Below are 18,611 nucleotides of genomic sequence, written 5' to 3' on the forward strand. Positions count from 1 at the left end.
GGGAGACAGTGACGCTTCCTGAGGTGCGTTGTGATGTGGGTGCCGCGTTGGAGTGCAATTATAAGTCCTGCGGCGGAGCTCTGGTTGGCCTGGAGTCTGTGTAGGAGTTGTATGGAGATTCCCGCATAGAGTGTTGCCATAGTCCATCCTGCTGGTGATAAGTGCTTGTGTGATTGTCTATCTGGTGTTCTGAGGCAGACATTTGAAGATCTTTCGAGGCATGCATAGGATGTGGAAGCAGGAGGTGCACACTGCGTTGACTTGAGCCGTCATGTTGAGCATGTCATCTAGGATGATCCTTAGATTTATTGCGTGGTGTGTGGGTGTAGGTGTTGGTCCTAGCTCGGACAGCCTCCAGATGTAATCCCATGGGGAGGTCTTGTTGCCGAAGTAGAGTACTTCCGTCTTGTCGGAGTTGAGCTTCAGGGAGTTGGTTCGCATCCAGTCTACTACCATGGTCATGCAGTTGGTGAAGTTGGTTCTGGTAGTGTTGGTCTTGTCCACCAGAGAGAGGATGAGTTTGGTGTCATTGGCGTAGGAGATGCCAGTGATGCCTTGTGATCGGATGATGATGGCAAGCAGTGTCCTGTATATTTTGAAAAGAGTGGGGCTGAGGGACGATCCCTGTGAGACACTGCGCATCAGTTTCTTGATCTCTGATGTGAAGGTTGGCAGCCTGACCCTTTGGGTTCTTTCTGTGAGGAAGGAACAGATCCACTTGAGAGTGGATCCTTGTATGCCAATCTTATGGACTCTTCTGATGAGGGTGTTGTGGCAAACAGTGTCGAATGCCACAGAGAGGTTGAGCAGAACGAGGGCCACTGTTTCTCCTTGGCCCTGAATGTTTCACATTTCATCGGTGGCCACGATGAGTGCTGTTTCGGTGCTGTGGTTCTTTCTGAATCCCGATTGTGTAATGTCTAGAAGATGGTGAAGTTTGAGGTGGGTTGTCAGTTGCTTGATAATGGCCTTCTCAGAAACTTTGTATTTTTTTTTTTTTTTTTTTTTTTTTGAAAACCTTTATTGACATTTAATCAATTACACATATGGGCCTACAACCCCCGGGGCCGGCCGCTAAACAGTCAGAATAACAGAAAGCAGGGCTATCACAGTCAGTACCTCGGGGAGCACAACCTCGTCGCTAGCACATTCTCAGTCTTTGAAGAGCCCAAGTAGGAGACCAGGATAATAAAGGTTTACGTTTTATAATAGAAAGGTTGGAAGGATCAGGTGCCAAACAGTTTCCCAGCAGCAAAAAATGGCAGGCAGAGCGATGAACACCAACAATATACAGCAGTCTATCTTAGCAATGGCGCTTGAAACAGGAAGTTCAGGATGTAGAGAAAGGACACGGCCATTTGCGCCTGCAACCCCCTGCCCCAAGGCCCAGGGAACTCCACGGAAAGTATGGCACTCCGGGAACAGCAATGATTGACAACAAAGGAGTTCGATCATACTGATCCCAGACAGAACAGGAAAGAATAAGAGAAGAAAAAGAGGCCATGGAAAAAGGAGGTGAAAGACTAAAGAATCCCCCCCCCCAACCCCCCACCCTGCACCTCTGCAGATGAGTACGGCCCCTCCCCCCAGCAGTGTGCCTGTCGCCCCGGAACCAGACCCGAAATATAGAAGAAACAGAGAAAAGGAGTGGGAAAAGAGCCCCCACCAGACGGGGGGGTAGAGAGAGTATTAATAAACTGGAGGAGGGCCTACAAAACACGCCCCCGGCTTCTCCCTCCCGCACCATACGTTATCCCATAAAGCTTACAATAATGAACACAAAGTCGACCCTGTCAAAAAGGAGTAGGGAGCATTACGTACTTGGTACCCTAACAGTTATGCCGTGTGAGCACACAACTCCCGAGCCTGCCCGCCTAGTAGGTGACCACCTCTGAAGGGTCAGCCTCATCCTTGGCCACTCTTTGCAAACCCACCCATGCGTACCCCCCGTCCCAGTGCCATGTCCAATGTTACCAGTGAGAGAAGTGTCCAATAGAACTCAGGAAGCGACACACACAGGTAGGGTAGAGGGCTCTGAAGATCGATACAGTCAGTTCCATGAAGGATCGTCTTTCCCAGTGCCGAGCCAGGATTTACACTGCACCCCAGGCCCAGGAAGGCGGAATCAGCCAGGGCGGGCGACCGTAGCCTGGATGGCGCCTGGGTCGTCGGAGGCCGCGCACGGGACAAGGCCACCACCCCCCACTCAGGCCCGAGGCCTCCGGAACCGACCAGATCCACCGTCAGCTGATCGCACGTTAACATACTGTCCGGAGAGTCAAGGCGTTCACTATTTACCGGGGCGGCCACGACACTGTCCCCCCGTGCGCGGCGTAAGAGGTCCCAGTGTACTTGGGGATAGGCAGGCGGCAACTGTTCCGACGCTAATGTCACTCCATCGAGCTTGCTCCCCAACACCCAGGCGCCGTGAATCAAGGTGGAGTGAAGGGCACCGAGAGCCTCGAGAAGGTCACCGTACCCCAGTACAGCTCCCGGCGCTCGCTCCGCTACGCTCCTCAGGGTCGCACCTTCCCAATCCTGATGCAACCCAGTGTACAGGATGGTGGACTCTGGCATACCAAAATGGCCGCTGGATAGATCCATCCCAGATCGGGACCGGGACACAGACACAAGCGCCTCGGGTTCCATGGCACTGGTAACAGGGTTCCGAGGGCAGGCAAACAATGTGTCCGGTGTGTGGTCACGAGCCACAGTCGTCCCCACCACGGACCAGCGCCCGCGAAAATCCGGGAGCGGCCCGCGAGAATCGGGGCAAGGTACGGGCGGCGTCCGGGCAGCTCACCGGCGAAGGATGAAGCAATCACCGGAGAGTCTTGGAGTTGCCACCTCGGGCACGCACGCGTTCAGCTACGCTTAGTTGTAGGAGCAACCTCGGCGAAGCGCAGTCCGGCATTTGCACCACTCCGGTAGTCCGACCCCACCCAGTCACCAAAGGCCGCTGTTGTTGCACTACCGCCCGGCCACGGCGTCCACTCGAGGTCACGGCTCCAGGACTGCACAGGCCGCAAACTTCAGACGGACACTTCTCCGGAGGTACCGCTGCCAGAAACTTCGGGGTCACACGGCCAGTCGCCGCTCGCGTTCACCAACACGGGTAGATAACGCAGGCTAAGGATCTCGTGCAGGATATCTGTGCGGGGTGCGGAGGCTCACGGAGCCGGGAGCCTACGCTGCCGTCCTGGTCGCCATCTTAGAAAGAAACTTTGTATTATTAAGGGAGGAGGGAGATAGATCAGAAGTTGCTTTGCTGATTCAGATCGGCTGTGGGCTTCTTGAGGAGGGCGTTGATTTCTGCAAGTTTCCAGTCATCCGGGAAAGTGGTGGACGTGGTGTAGGGGTTGATAATGTGGGTCAGGGTGGGGCTGATTGGTGATGGTCTCAGGTTGTAGATGTGGTGGAACATGGATCTATTGGGACCCCTGAGTGGATGGTCCCCATGATTGCAGCTGTGTCGTTTTTTTTACTGTTGTAAAGGTTGTGCATTAAACGTGTCAAGCGCCAAAGCTCTTAATCTTAGTTGCAACTACATGCACGAGACGGGTATAATACTCTAATATGCTCAAAATATCCATACTGCTACTCTGCAAACTCATGGTTTGCCCAAACTTGTTTTTAATGCAAAATGGGCAAGTTCTTCATCCCAATCCATAGTTGCTCAGGCTAACAATTTGGTTCTTGAAGTAATAGATTTGGTACTTTAACTTAATATCATGGTGTTGAGTATCCTTAAGGAAGGACAGTGCACCACAGCAAGTGTGTGCTATACAGCAAAGAGGAAATAATTTGTTTGTTGCTGTGAACAAACCTCCGTATATCCAGTAGCTCTAAAAGTGTTGCACATATGATAATTCGTTGTTCTTTTGACAATAATGGACTAAGCTGCGCTTCAATTTGAAGACCTTTTTCAACAGGAACAGCCTACTTCAAAAAACAGATAATTCATTTCTCTTTGGAAAATCCCTATCAGTGTACACTTTTAAAATTGCTATTTTAGAGTTTTATATAGCTCTGACAAGACCCAAGGGTATCAGAGCGCTTTACAGGCAAAGACACAGGCAAAAAACAATAGACAATAGTCAAGGTTGAGTTGGGGAGTATAGGTTATACCTAAAAGACTCAGTGGGGGTCAGGATTATAGTAGTTCGTGGAGGGGAAAACAGGATAACGGCAGAAAGGAGACCCATGGTGGGCTAGGTGTTGGAATCCGCGGTGTGGAAGTGTTTTGGATTTTTTATCGTTTTGGTGTCATTTTAGAGATAAAAAAAATTCCTATTTTTATAAATTGGTGTGGAATTTTTATTCTGTGTTGTGCCTTACTTATTTAATGTAGTGGTGTATTTAAATGCTTAACATACCCGTCTCCTGCATTAAACCCGCCTGCTCGCAGCCAGCTACTGTTGGTTTGAGCCAGGAACTAATGTACTGAGAATTTGACTGGACCTCTGTATTGCATGGTGGCCTTACTGCTAGTGGTAGGTGCAGACTTACCCCTACCAATAGCCCATCCTCCAACAGTGAGCCTGTGCATTCTTGTGACATGAAATTTCTTTAGCTTTTCTGATGGCGATAATGTCAGTTATATGAAGAGGTGAGCTTCAACCTTTGTCAGATTCTCCTTCCTTTGTGTTTCTTTGAACGAAGGGGAATCTTTGACCGTCAAACCTTTTCTTACCCAAGGTAGTTTCACAATTTCTTATGTCTACGGTGATGTTGCTAGCTGTCTCTGGTTAGCAGAGAGGGAGGGTGATCAGGAAACAAACTATTTCTTGGTGGATATTTTGATTGTGGCAAATAAACCATCACCAGTTGGTTTCAGAGCTCATTGCATGAGGGACGCTGCACCTACTTCCGCTTTATTTTTTGGGGGGGGAATCCATGTTCAGGATATATTTCAATCACGGACTTGTTTGATGGTTCACTCCTTTGTTAAATTTTTTGTTGTTGTATCTGACAAAAAAGAACATTCTAGACTTGGTAAAGCAGTTCTTCATTTGTTCCTTTTAAGGGTAAGACATGATTGACCAACCTCCTCTGTATGTCTTTGGAAGGGTTCACTTAAGGAATCTGCAGGGGTGAGGATCGATTCAAAGAACAAGTTACTTCCTTCTGAAACGTTTCTTTATGACTACAAGAGCTACAGCAGATTTCTTACAATCCCCCTGCCTCCAGTCCACTAAAATACATTTTACTGTCTTTGGCCACCAACAATAATACTGTTCCTGCCGACAGTTTTAACCATAATGGGGGTATTCTTCAACGACCAATAGCTGTTTCACCTCTAGAAGATGCAGAGTTCAATGATACAGAGCACAACATACCACAAAGGGATCCATACTCCTCTTTGTTAATGGTCAAATCCATCGCTTATGACATCTGCAGCAGAATCTCGGAATTTGCTGAAGAAGAGAAAAAATACTCATGGGCAACTGGTGGTGTAACTCATGTGTTGCCTTCCTTGATCTCAGAATGATAAACAAGTTCCTCAAAAAAACAATCCTTCAGGTTCTTCAATCTGCAGGAAGTCACCTGCCTAATGGAAGAAGGAGAATTAATAATTCCTTGGACCTTTAGGATTCATGCCTCCGTTTACTCATTCATCTCAAGAACCCATAACATTTCACATTATCCTTGGTTGGTCATTAATACTGATTCAAGGCTGTTCTCCTCAAACTGAAATCTGCCTCTTGCACTTTCGCCTAGTCCCTGACCTTAATCACCACTCAAGAAGGATCTACCAAATCAACTGATTCAAATGAACTACTGATGCAGCAGGCTGTCACTACAAACTCCTTTCAATATTTTTTCAAATTTCCAGGGCTCACTGGGAACAAAAGTAAATGCTTCCAAAAGATACTCTTCCTGAGAGTGGTCTCAGACACAGTGCGTGGAAGTGTTTGTCATCTGACCTCTTAACAAAGCTGTTACCTATGTGCAAACAACTCTGCAAATGCACATCAGCAAATCTAAGAACCTACAGCTCCCTTCTACTACTCATATCATCCTGCATTATGTTGATCCGCTTTAGTTCTCTTCATATGTGCCACCTCCAAAATCGGGGAATGCAAGTATCATGGGACAAAGTTTAAAAAAAAAAAAATCTTTTTATTGAAGCAGAAACATCTTAACCACAATTGAGAATAAAATCATACAGTACATGCGACAATCACAATCTTTTCTGTGTGTTTGGTCAACCCAATCATACAATATTGTTTCACTACTCAGTTTGCAACCACTCTACGTCCAGGCAGCTTTCACTCCATCAGGGGGGGAGTGACAAGTTCAGTGGGGCACACAACATCCCTCTGTATTTGTTCCAGTTTCACCAACTCTTGGACCACTTCTGCAGACACCCTCTCCGTTCATATATGACCTTTTCTGTTCTCATGCACCAGTCCATATTGGCCTGCCAGTCCCGGAGCTTGGGCACTGTGACTCCCTTCCAAGTTCTTGCAATTTTGCGTTTCGCAACAACATTGCCCAAGATGACCCAGGTTTTCTCTTTTGCCGACAAGTCCGTCCCCTCCCAAATATTAAGAAGGCACAGCCGGGGTATAACTTCAATAGATTTCCCTGTCACTTTACCCCCAGTATGTTTGTACCACCGGACAGTCACACCACTGATGGAGATATGTCGACTCTTGGCCACAGCCTCTGGGGCATAGTGGGGAGCTATATATAGCATATATGTAGGCTAGTTTGAAGAACATCACATTTACCATCATGCCAATCCCTTCCAGAGGAATATTCTCCTCTGGAAGCGGTATATTGATGATGTTCTGTGTATCTGGGCAGGCACTGAGGAGGAGTTGTTGCTCTTTTTGAACCGGCTGAATACACTAGATGCAAGCCTGAGATTCACTTGGACATATAGTCGCCAGTCTGCTACCTATTTGGATCTTGATATCCGGGCGGAACAGGGCCAATTGAGAATGATGGTACATCAAAAAACCACTGATAGGAATTCCCTGTTATTGTTAGATTCTTTTCATCCTCTGGCCCTCAGAGACAATCTGCCGGTGGGTCAGTTCCTCCGCTACAGGAGAAACTGTTCGTCCACAGCTGATTTCATGCAACAATCTGAGGGTCTGTGTGATAGATTGATTCAAAGACAGTATCCTAGAAAGGTGGTAAAAAATGCGAGAAAAAGAGCCTTGAATACACCACGCAGTGCTCTATTGGATACCAATCAAAAATCAAAAAGTGACTGTTTACCAGTTGTTATGACATATGATCCGTTGGCAAGCAAACTTAGACAACTAATACGTAAGAATTGGGATCTACTGTCCACAGCAGATTTCAAGATGCCACCCCCCAGGTTCGCATTTAAAAGAGCAGGCAACCTGAAGGATAAACTAGTGCACTCCCGTGCAAGAATTGAACAAACCACATCTACATTACCGGCAGGCCATTACCCGTGTGGGTCATGCTCTGTATGTGGTTTGACTTCCAAAGCTGACAGAGTAACATTGACGGATGGTAGAATATGGCATCTAACTCAGTTCACCAATTGTAACACAGCCAATGTTATTTATCGCATTACGTGTAGATGCGGGCTGCATTACATTGGTTTGACTTCGAGGAAGGTCAAGATACAAATTCAGGAACATCCAAGTACCATTAGGATAGGGAAACTGACTACAAAATTCGTGCAGCATTTTGTTACTGAGAAACATGATTCTAGATCTTTGACTTGGACAATTTTGGAGAGAATCAAGGGTGATGCTTCAAATATGGATACACTATTAGTCAATAAGGAAGCACGCTAGATTTTTTCTGAAAGAGTCGATAAAATTGGATTAAACGACTGGATTGAATGGAATAGAATCTCCCTGTGAGGCTGGTGACTGTTTCTTTGTGTCAGCATGACCCTATTATGGGCTTTGAAATGAGTTTGGTTGCGATTTAGAAAGAATGCTGCCTGTCTATCATGATGGTACCGATAATTGGCAGGAAAGAGAGAAAGACATCTTAATAAACTGTGTTCTAGGGTTCATTATGAAGGATAGTTTCCATTTCCAGAAATTTGGGGGAGTCTGTTTTTAATTCCTTTTATGAGCTGAGACCTTGTTGGGTCCACCTGAGAATTAATATTATTATTTTTTATTTTTTTCTTAGTAGCGAAAGTGTGTCTAGCTGAATCAATAATATTATTTTTATGGGGCGGACGGGTATGAATTTCCCATTAGAAAAAATCATGCTTACACCAGTAAATGGGTACACTTTGAGAATAGGATCTCCGGAGGGCCGGGTTGGTACCCGGTGGTAGCTGTAAAGGCATTGATTCACTGCTCATTACAAACATGGCGCTTCTTGTTGCCCCATGCATCACGTGTTTTCTGTAGAAATTAATGCGTTTGCATGATTGTTCTTTTTGGGGTAATTAATGTTATCATCCAAATGAGGTAGACGGATGTAAATCATTTTGTACATTGAAATTACCTTGTTTATCCCAACAAATGTGCACATTTTGTGATTAGGAACCCCTGGTGTCCGTTTTCCCAGGAAAGCTACTGAATACTTGCTCATTCTAAAATGGCGCCTCTCCTCACTGCATATATCACGTGACTTTTTAGAAACCAACGTAGGTCACGTAGGAACCGGCGTGTATATTAGATGGACGCGCAGGAATCCCGATGCGGCTGAGACGAAGCTCGGGACGCGAGTGTTTTGCAGTGAGACGTACGGGTGGGGGGTTATGCAGGAATGGGTACATTTTTGTATATGGCTACTATGTACCTGAGTTTGAGCTGTGGCCAGTGAGTCGGTGTAGAACATTGCTTTGGGATAGAGTGTCCGATAAGATGTTCTGGGACAGTGTTAGACAGTGTAATTTGTACGATTACATCCCTAAATAGATAAGGGACACGAAGTTGAGGTCGGTTTAAATACTTCTAGCCTATATGAATGATGAACGATGGGGATGTCAAAATGTGAAACGCTCCCCGTGCTATTGATTGTCTTATATGTTCTTTGACACATTTGTTAAATGGTTGGTTTCTGATTCGAGTCAATTTCTCCACAGAATGCCCTAAGTACAAGAGGGCTTGTGAAATACAGGATCACTGCAAAATTCACAGTGCCTGTTTGACACGCTATTGAGCTGGTATGAAAAACCTTGGCTGACAATGGGTAATGATAACCTAAGTGGTGGTTTTTTACACATGTATGAATGGAAGAGTATTGGCCATGAGAGATTCTGTTTTGGCGCTCAGTGCATAATGGCAAGAACCCTTTTCTTCTGTTTTTTGCAGTCACAAATAGTTCATTGCATGTGTGCTGATAAGGTGAATGAAGTCCTGTTGCCCTGAAGAAATTGCCGTAAGAGTAAGGCAATGAAACATGTCGGCTTACTGGCTTTTTGTCTGTTAAAATACAGCACTTTTTATCTTTGAATTGACCCATGAGCTAAGAATAAAATGATGGTGGCCATGGCTCTTTATCAATTTTAATTCGGGACTATGGTGTGTGATGTTCACATATTTTCACCTTTTTGATTATTATTATTTTTTTCTGGTAGATTTATCCAGTTTTTTTGAGCAAGGTAGTAACCTGTGATGAGAAACGTGGCAGTTCTGGTGATGATCTAACCAGTGTCAGCCGTCTGTGGTGTTGCGCACGTGAGGTGCTACTTTGCTCTGCACATATTTTCTCACTGATATTCACGGGGTGGGTTGTATATCCCTGTGATTAAACAGTTTTTTTCACATATTGATTTTTTTGAACAGAGTAGTGTTAAATTGGTCCAGGGTTCTTGCAGTTTTTAAATCAGTACATACTCTGGTAAATTGGGAACCCACCTCACAAGTCTAGATGGTGGGGGGTGGTTCGGAAGAGGTTAATTTGATACTTCTCAATTCCTTCTTTACACAGTGTAAAAAGTAGTTCTGTACTAAATAGATTTTTTGTTGGAAAAAGGACTTTAGTATCCCTGTAAGTCCCTAGTAAATGGTGCGCCTGGTACCTAGGACATGGGTACTAAAGAGGGTCCTTAAGGGCTGCAGCATGTATTATGCACCCTAAGGGACCCACACAAAAATTCCTTGTAGACTGCCATCGCAGGCTGCGTGAAATGGTGCACACCATTTTGAAAACACGACATGGCACACATTTCCTGTTTGTCATGCCCATGTACACTGCATATACTATATGTATGTCACCCCTACAGGAGGCCTTGGAGCCGTAAGGCAGGGTGCATTATATTATAATGTGAGGGCACATCTGCATGAGCTGATGGGCCCCTGTGATGTCTTGTTCCATAATTTGATTTTGCAAGTAAGCAGGCAGCCATTTCAAGAACATGTACTGGGCACTGGTCATTACGAGTTACCGAGCTACATGATAACTGCACTGAAACCAATGGTGTTTGGTATCAAGCACCTTGTCTTAATAAATACACGCTGATTCCATTCTTGGATTTATTATGACATGCACCCAGAGTGCACCTTAGAGGTACCCCCTGAAACCTACCAGTCATTTAGTGCACTGGCTGAATAAACTCTTCCAGCCTGCCACCACAGACGGGGTTCTGACCCCCTGCTCGTGAGAGCCAACGCTTTCAGAGGTCAGGATCAATGCCTGCTCCATAGGAAAGTAATTGCACCTCCTCCAGCGGAATGGCTAGTAAATTTAGCATACCCAAGTCAGAGGCTTCAAAGTCTCTGCCGCCTTTGATATGTGACCCTATCTCCCTCCAGGATTGGAGAATGCCACCCCCTGCCCTGGGGACCATTTGGCACCAGAGCAGGTGGAAACATTAGCTAGTTAGTAGGCGTTTTGCGCTTTCAGGCTTAGCACACCCCTAATGTGGGCCACCTGAAGTGGACACTAAAAGAAGGGTTTCACCATCTTGTGTTTGGTGAAACTATGGACTCGGGGTCAGGGTTATGCCCACTCTTCATAGGCACTGGTCATATAGTGGTTGTAGTCACCTAAGGGGTAGGTAGCTCATTAGCTACTACCTTAACTTCCCCTTAACACGCCTAAAATTAGTATTTAGGTGACCCCCTGACACCAAGATCTGAGAATTGTCTACCTGGGAACAGAAGGACAAAGAAGAGCCAACAACGCATATACTGTTGGCCAGCACCGAAATGGGTACTAAACCCTGCCTGACTGCTGAACAACAACTCCTGTCACTGAACAGCCTCCCCAAACCCTTGGAGGACTGTCCAGTACTTTGCCAACCAAGCAGCATCTCCCTTAAGGTGGAGGAGCCATCTCCCTGCATCTGTAGGCACTGACCGCATCTGCCCAGTTCACCCTTTTGCTGACAGTCTGGTCCACCAAGGGAGCAATTTGAGGAGGTCATCGAGAGTCCAGGAGGTCAGCCCATTGCTTGGCTAAGTCTTGAGGCACTGCACCATCCCGGAGCCTCCCTGCACCAATACCCAGGGTACCAGAGCCCTTGCAAGCACTAAGGCTTTTTGTGTGTCCAGCCCGGACACCACTGACGCCAATGCCGACCTGCCAAAGAGGGATCTCCAAGATCATTACAGAGAGTGACCCTGCAGTCTTGTTTTCTCCCCCTCTCTAGGGCACCGAAACCAAGTGAAAGCCTCTGACTCAAGCGACCCACTGGACAAAAACACCTCTGCACCCGAGCCCCCCTGCATGGGTCCATGTACACTGACTGTTTTCGTGCTCTAGAGACCCTCAAGAGCTGAGCCCTCCTTGGGTTTTGCTGGGCAGGTCCCCTTCCCCCACTGCGTAGCGCTCAAGGCTCCCAACTCGACCAGCTCCTCTGCACCTGGACACATCAGGGCAGGTGAAACCGAACTGCTGGGGGTTTCTTGGACCTTGGCTCCTAAGCCCCATAAGTCCAGGAGAAGAACCCTGCAAACTGTTTGCAAGTGTTTCTATACAGTTAATGTTTTTCCCATAGGATGATAACATTACCACATTCGAGGCTCATACATCAAAAACCGTTATTCAACTAGATTTTATGTTTCTACAAAAAGTCCTATCCCCAAAAGTACGTACCTGATCCCGATGAGCTTGGTGTCTAAAATTATATAACATTTTGAGTTATTTTTCTAAATTGGTTTTTGATTTCTTATTGAGTGTGCGTCTCATTTATTGTGTACAACAAATGCTCAACACTCCCTTCGGATAAGCCTAAACTGTTAGTCCACTCTACCTCTAGAAGAGCACTTGGGATTATTAAAGTAAGCCCCTGTAAATCAATAAGGGTCATCTGGACTATTTCCATGGTGTACCCCTACATTTGGTACTCTACATGATTAGCCAGCTTTCCTACACTGAGCAGTTGGGGTGACTTGGCTCAAACTGTGTCAACCAAAGGTGTTTACGACTGGTGCGCATGGGCCTAATACTACTATTGGAGCCAAATCTGATCTACAAGTACACCCCTTTAGCATCTGACTCTCAGGTAGCAGTGTCAGCATCTCAGGGCTTACTCTGGGAGTTGTTGATGGGGTTAGAATTTCCAGATTCAATAAGACTTCAAATATAGGTCAGTAAGAGAATGTATAGAGTCCGTTCTTAGCCCTTTAAAAACAGAAGTCGATATTATTAATCACAATAAATCAAATACTATAAGTTTTTTTAAATAAAAATAAACATTTCACGACAAGAATGGTATGTACCACTATAGTGGGGTACAACTTTACCTGGTGCTCTTGCACTATGGGCTCTGGCATTGCCCTGGGTCAAGTGACGGCGCTCAGGGCTCCATTCAGATATGGTTAGAATTATGCTTCAGGTCTCAGTTATCAAGAGAGTCTGGTCTTACACTGTAACACCCCTCCCATGCTTCATACCGCGGGTTCCCCTGTAGTTGACAGTATCTTCAATGTTGTCTGTAATTGTGACACAGGCATTGATGGTGTTGTGTTCTAGTCTGCTTGCTAAGTGTGCGATGCATGGCCTCCGATGCTGGTGAAGCAGCTTTCCTTTCCCTGACTTGACCTGCTGGTGTGACACTGTAGGAAATCGATTATTATGTGGTGCGGTTGTGAGACCTCCCCATGTAATTGCATCACAATCTTTATAAGGTCCAGTTAGGTTTCTTTAATCGAAATCCTTAACTCAGACCTGGGAGCTGTGGTACAGAGCAGTCAGGCTTAATCAAAGGAACAGGTTTAAAGCATTTAGAAGTACCAAAACAGTAAGTATATAAATGCAACTCAATATAAATCCGGCCCAATTTATAAAAATAGGTTGTATTTTATCTTTAAATGGACACCAAAATGACAAAAATCAATTGAGGGAAACAGGAGATATGATTTGCCAAAGGTAAGGCAATTCTTTTAAGTACAATAAAAAGTTGTGTTCGGCTTAGTAGGTTCTAAGCTGATGGGCCAGAATGACTATCAATCTTCTCTTGGATTGGCCACAAAGGATTGGGAGTCAGTCTCGGGGACCACTTAGGTTCGGGTGGACAGTTCCCTGTCAATTCTAAAAGCTTTAGGATCCTCGGAGCATTATTCTCCATTACTGCGGTCCAGCAAAGAAGTGGTTTTGATGGTGGGGTTTGAGAATGCTGAAGAAATATTTTGAATGTTCCTGTGGCTGTCCTGGTATCCAGGAGCGTCAAGGGTCATCTCTGGCCTCAGTATTCAATCTCCCACGATGCAGCAGTAAAGTCCAGTGCAGGTCCAATCGCCACTGGTCAACTGATCTCCCAGTTACAGCAAGCCCAACTGTTGCTTACTAGAAAATAAATCTTTCCTTTCTAGGGACCAGTGTCCACTTCGGCTTCAGCCACAGATCCCACAGACTTTGGAGAAATCCCGGGAAGATCAAGCCTCAGTCACCCAGCAGGCACTTCGGCGTTCTGTGGTTGGCTCTCTAGGAGTGCAGTTTTCTTAGCTTTTGGTGATCTTGACACTTAATGGGAGGCTAGTCAACTAGCCTTTGGAGTCAATTCTGCAAAGTTGGCACAAGTGGCGCTCTTTTTCCACTAGTAGACTCAGCAGGCACGGTCCTCTTTGCGGGTCCTTCGGGTGCAGCAGGTGTTATCCAGTCTTTGGTGCAGCCTCTCTTTGCTGGGTCTAGGGAGCAGCAGGGCAGTCCTGCGGTCTTCTTTCTAATCCTGTAGTTATCTGAGGACTGTGTGCCTAGGGTGCCACTTTCTTGCCATCTTTGAGTTTGTACTATGAGAGACCTCACAAGCCAATGGGGCAGTAGTTCAGATAGGCAACCCTTCTCATTTTACATCACTTTCTGGGGGTTTGTTCACCAAACATCCCCAGGATACCCTTCTTTACCCAGGTCCTAAATGGCAGAAACTGCTTTCTCCTGTGAGGAGCACAGAGGGGCAGCCTGATGTCTCAGGTGACAACTGCTGCAGACAGTCGGGTAGGGCTACCAGAGCTCTGGGCAAGAAGGTGGGGACTCTAATGTCACCTTTGCTCTAAAAGTTACATTCGATCCAACTACATCAGTGAGCCTGGTTTAATGCAACAATGAATTTGATACGTTGGAGTACTATGCTTGGTAGTTTTAAATGGAGGCTAGCACTAGACGCAATGGCTAATGCTACTCCATATTAGCCAATGGAGCTACTGGCCTTGCTACAGTTAAAACAACAGTTTCAAGTTTTTACTGTCAGGGCATGTTGAGCAAACAACAAACATGCCCTTCCTTTTAATATTTAGCGCCCTGCCTTGTGGACTACCAAGGCCGTCCGCAGGGATGGCTTATAATTAATAAAAGGGGAGGTTTGGACTTAGTAAAAATTGTTTATTTTGCCATGTTGAGTTGGCAGGTTAGAAGCTGTTCGACTAGGCTGCAGTGGGCAACCTAGAGCCATGTTTTCACCTTGCCACTGTAGTGGTGCCACAATTAAGTGCTGCAGCCTACTATTGACCATTTAACTTGCAAGCCCTGGATACCTCTTGTACCATGTACTAGGGACTGTTAGGTAAGTTAAGTAAGCCAATCTGGTATTAGCCAATTGTACACAGCTTTGAGGGACCAGAGCACATGCACTGGGACCTTGACAGCAGGGCTCATTGCACTACAGAATTGAAAAACAAGCAGCACCGGTCCAAAGTTATTTTTTTTTTTTTGGGGGGGGGGGGGGGTAATTTTCTACAAATCTGATCTACATTGACATGTAAATAAAGGTTGAGTGAGGCATTGCAACTATAATCACTTCAATGCCACCCGGTCAGTTCTACACAACATGTGTGAGGACAATAGTCACTCTTTTTAAAAGAAATATGCACATGTATTACCTTCCTGACCCTAGAGCCCCTTTCTGGTCTTCATTTCATATCAAGTGAAGGCCCTGGCGTGCGCTGTGTGTACTGAGGAGGGGTAAAAAAATGGTACAAGTTGCTAGGGGGACACACGGGGGTGGTTCCAAGCTCTCCAGAGCCTTGCAGGGGACCTTTCTTAGATCTGACCACTCATTTCAGCAATTCATTAGGGAGGTTTTTATGAAACATGATAGAACATTTTATGGTGGACATCTGTCATTGATTGAACCTACTCAGTTTAAAAGAATCCTAATTCTTGGTCAAGAAAAATAACAATCCATCTACAGGAGGTTACGGATCTAATGTTAAAAAAGAGGAATAGCCATGTCCACTTGATACCTCAGCAGGCAACTCTTTTGAATAGTAAAGAAGTACTTAGTTTTATTAACTCCAACCACAGATAATCACACCTTTCCCTCAATAATTAGGAACCCACATCCTCACATATGGATAAGTCAAGTTGATAAAGCCTTTCTAGATACAAAGCTCCAGTTGAATCAAGCACCTATTCTTGCGTGTGCACAACATGAACCATTCATTGTGGAAAAGTATGTATCCAATACCCTATAAGAAGCCATTATCTCGCAAAAGCAGCCATATTCAAACAAATTGATTGTGGCAGTCTATTTCTATTGCAGACTTACTCCACCTGAAATGCATTACACTGTGCTTCTTGTCATATGATCTGCATTTATGAAGGGCTCTCGTCATGTCATGAAAATCATCCCTCACCATCAAAACTTAGACAATACCTAAAGACCCTGCTCTACTTCAACCAGTGCTTAACCAGATCGAAATTATTTATTGCTTTTCTCTTAATTTTCAAATCATCTATATTGCAGGCAACTGTTTATGAGCAGTTGCATTCTGTGGCTGCCTAAAAAACAAAACAACTCGGGAGCGCCACCATTCTTGTTACCTCCTCAAGTTACAACGGCTACTCAACTAGATTAGGAAACTCTGACAAACATGTACAAGATATACTGAATGAAATAGACAAAATATATAAGATTCTGTAACCGCATTCTAGTTCTCCTTTACAAACCAGATTGCCTCATGCGCCAATTACTAAACAAATCAAAACATGCTGTCCTGACAGCCTGTGATAAGGTCATATTGCAGAGCGCAGACATTCTTATTTGCTAAACACTATTCCCGGCTGGCCCCATGACTGACGACATTTACAGCTTTGTCAATAAGTCTATCACATGGGCCATATTGAAAAAAAATGTGCTCTCCTTTATTAGCACCTGAGCTACATTGATCATTGTGGTCTGTTGATTAAATCACTGCAGTTGACATCCAAATATGTGCATGAGTTAGCGTGGTTACTTCACTTTTACCCCGCTCTATTGTCTGCATATCACTGGCATTGTTATGCTTATGAACATCAGGTCTCTTAGGTGGATTGCATAGCAATGGCAGGATTTGCATTCAATAACTTAATACATTCCACGTCGTTTTTGCACTCTGTATGCCAGTCCAACATTTATTAAGTTGGACATCTTCTGTTGCATTCAACAAATGGAAGAAGTTCATAAGAAATCTGAAGAGCACATGGAATAAGCAGAGAGGAGTTATGGGAAATGGTTGAACACCATAAAATCCCACCCAAATATGCAGTAGAACAAGAAGTTGGATTATCTATCTCTGGTTTCTCAAATGTGAAGGTAAACTCACTCCTACCTCCACTAACCCTGTTGTCAGTACATTGGTCATAGAGTTAATTACACCTCTTTACTGGAAGCTTTCTTGTGTCTTTCATGTATTATTCCAGAAACCTTGCCCCTTTTTACGCAGAAGGTGTACCTACGACCTCCCCCTGTTTCGTATCCTGGTCAAAAATACAAAGTACTCTTGGGAAGCAGGGGATTGGAGGTAAGGTTTTGTGCAGTGCCCTCCACCAGTATTTCAGAAGGGCATACCCTTTGAATCAGGTCTGTGCAAACATGGATCAGAATTCTCAGAATTTTCAATTTTCTGCAGTGGTTAACAAGCTGGCAGGCTTTGAAGGAGTTTAACAGAATGTTGAATGTTAACACCCACATGTATTCTTACTTGAAATACCTGCTTGGTTAATCAGCCTTCTAGTACTACAGCCCTCGGATGCACAGCTGTCAGGAAGATGTATTTTGCAGAACACTGGTGCCACATCCATGTGTTTTTGTGATTTTGTTCCTCCTTGATTGTCGAGAGAATGTGTTGCAGTGTTGTCCCTGTGAAGAATAATTGTTGCAGCGATCGATGGAAAGAAAGGATTGAGTGCCAAGAGGACTGCTTTCAGATCTGACATGTTGAGGTGGCATTACTTTCATCGTGTGGCAACGTGACTGCTATCAATGAAGTGGGTGGGGGCTCTTATAATGCATACAAACTAACTGAACTGTCCATGAACAGGACATTGCATGTTATCTATACATCACATAGGTACTGCTGAGTGAATACCTTTTGTTTGGAAATTATACAAGTAATTCACATAGTGTTCATTGTAAATGTTCTCCAGAGAGCCTTTGTGTTATGCCTTCACTTGTTTGAATACATTATTTTGTTTCTTTTGTTCTTTAGTGCTCCCTGATATCAATACCTGTGTTTCTGAAATGTCTGTTTTGCAAGCAGTGCCTGATGCCGGTGTCCATGTTTCCAGATCATCGATGTCAGAAGAGCCAATGGGAGATATTAAAGCCCCTTTGGTGGTGGGGCCGAATAAGCATTCTCCAAGGCCCAGCCTTCCTGAAGATTCAATTACCTTTCCCGAAGCACCTCCCTCTCTTTCTAATGGACCACCTTCTCTTCCCAAAGCACCGACCAGCCTTTCTGAAGCTACTATAAAGCTTGCTAGTTTGCCAGCCCATATCTTTCAACCAGCTGTGATGTTATCGCCACCCAGGCAGAAAAACACACAAGAAGGTATTTTGCACCTGTTAAAAAATGTTTTGAGCATGAATAACTTTTATGGTTTAATTGTTACAGCTTTACATAAACTCTAAAACCGCGAACTTTGCCTTTTTGTGAAATCTACTATCAGATAGATTGCAACCATAAAGCGCAATATTTTCAAACAGACCCAGCCCTCCACCCCAACCCCTCCCCCCTTACTCCCCGCGTACCGATAGCGCTATGACAAAGAGAGTAGTTCTGCGAGTGTCACTCAGAGAGGGCCTCTTTGTCTTTTGTAGGGGCGGGTGCTGTAAGCCTTAGTAGTCGCCAGTAGCGGGGGCCGGTCAGGTCCCTTAATTCCTCAGACAGGAAGGCCATGAATGATTGCCACATGGTTCTATATGAATCCTCTTGGGCAGAGAGAGAGGGTCAGCCTCTCCATTGCGAGAACGTGCCACAGGCGCTGAAGCCATCCTAGGCGCGTCTGTG

General features: G+C 45.2%; 1 protein-coding gene across 3 annotated transcripts in view; it reads left to right on the forward strand.

The window, feature by feature from the left end:
• SPICE1 (spindle and centriole associated protein 1) overlaps positions 1 to 18,611 on the forward strand; it is a 613,595-nt gene that overhangs the window by 392,553 nt on the left and 202,431 nt on the right. For 2 of the 3 annotated variants that reach the window (XM_085621094.1, XM_085621095.1), the window contains one exon: positions 17,811 to 18,152. In XM_085621094.1, the coding sequence (XP_085477220.1) occupies positions 17,811 to 18,152 (342 nt within the window). The remainder of the gene's footprint in view (positions 1 to 17,810; positions 18,153 to 18,611) is intronic. The other variant, XM_085621096.1, reaches the window with a different exon arrangement.

The sequence above is a fragment of the Triturus cristatus genome, chromosome 8, assembly GCF_964204655.1.
Source record: "Triturus cristatus chromosome 8, aTriCri1.1, whole genome shotgun sequence".
Classification (NCBI taxonomy): Eukaryota; Metazoa; Chordata; class Amphibia; order Caudata; family Salamandridae; genus Triturus; species Triturus cristatus.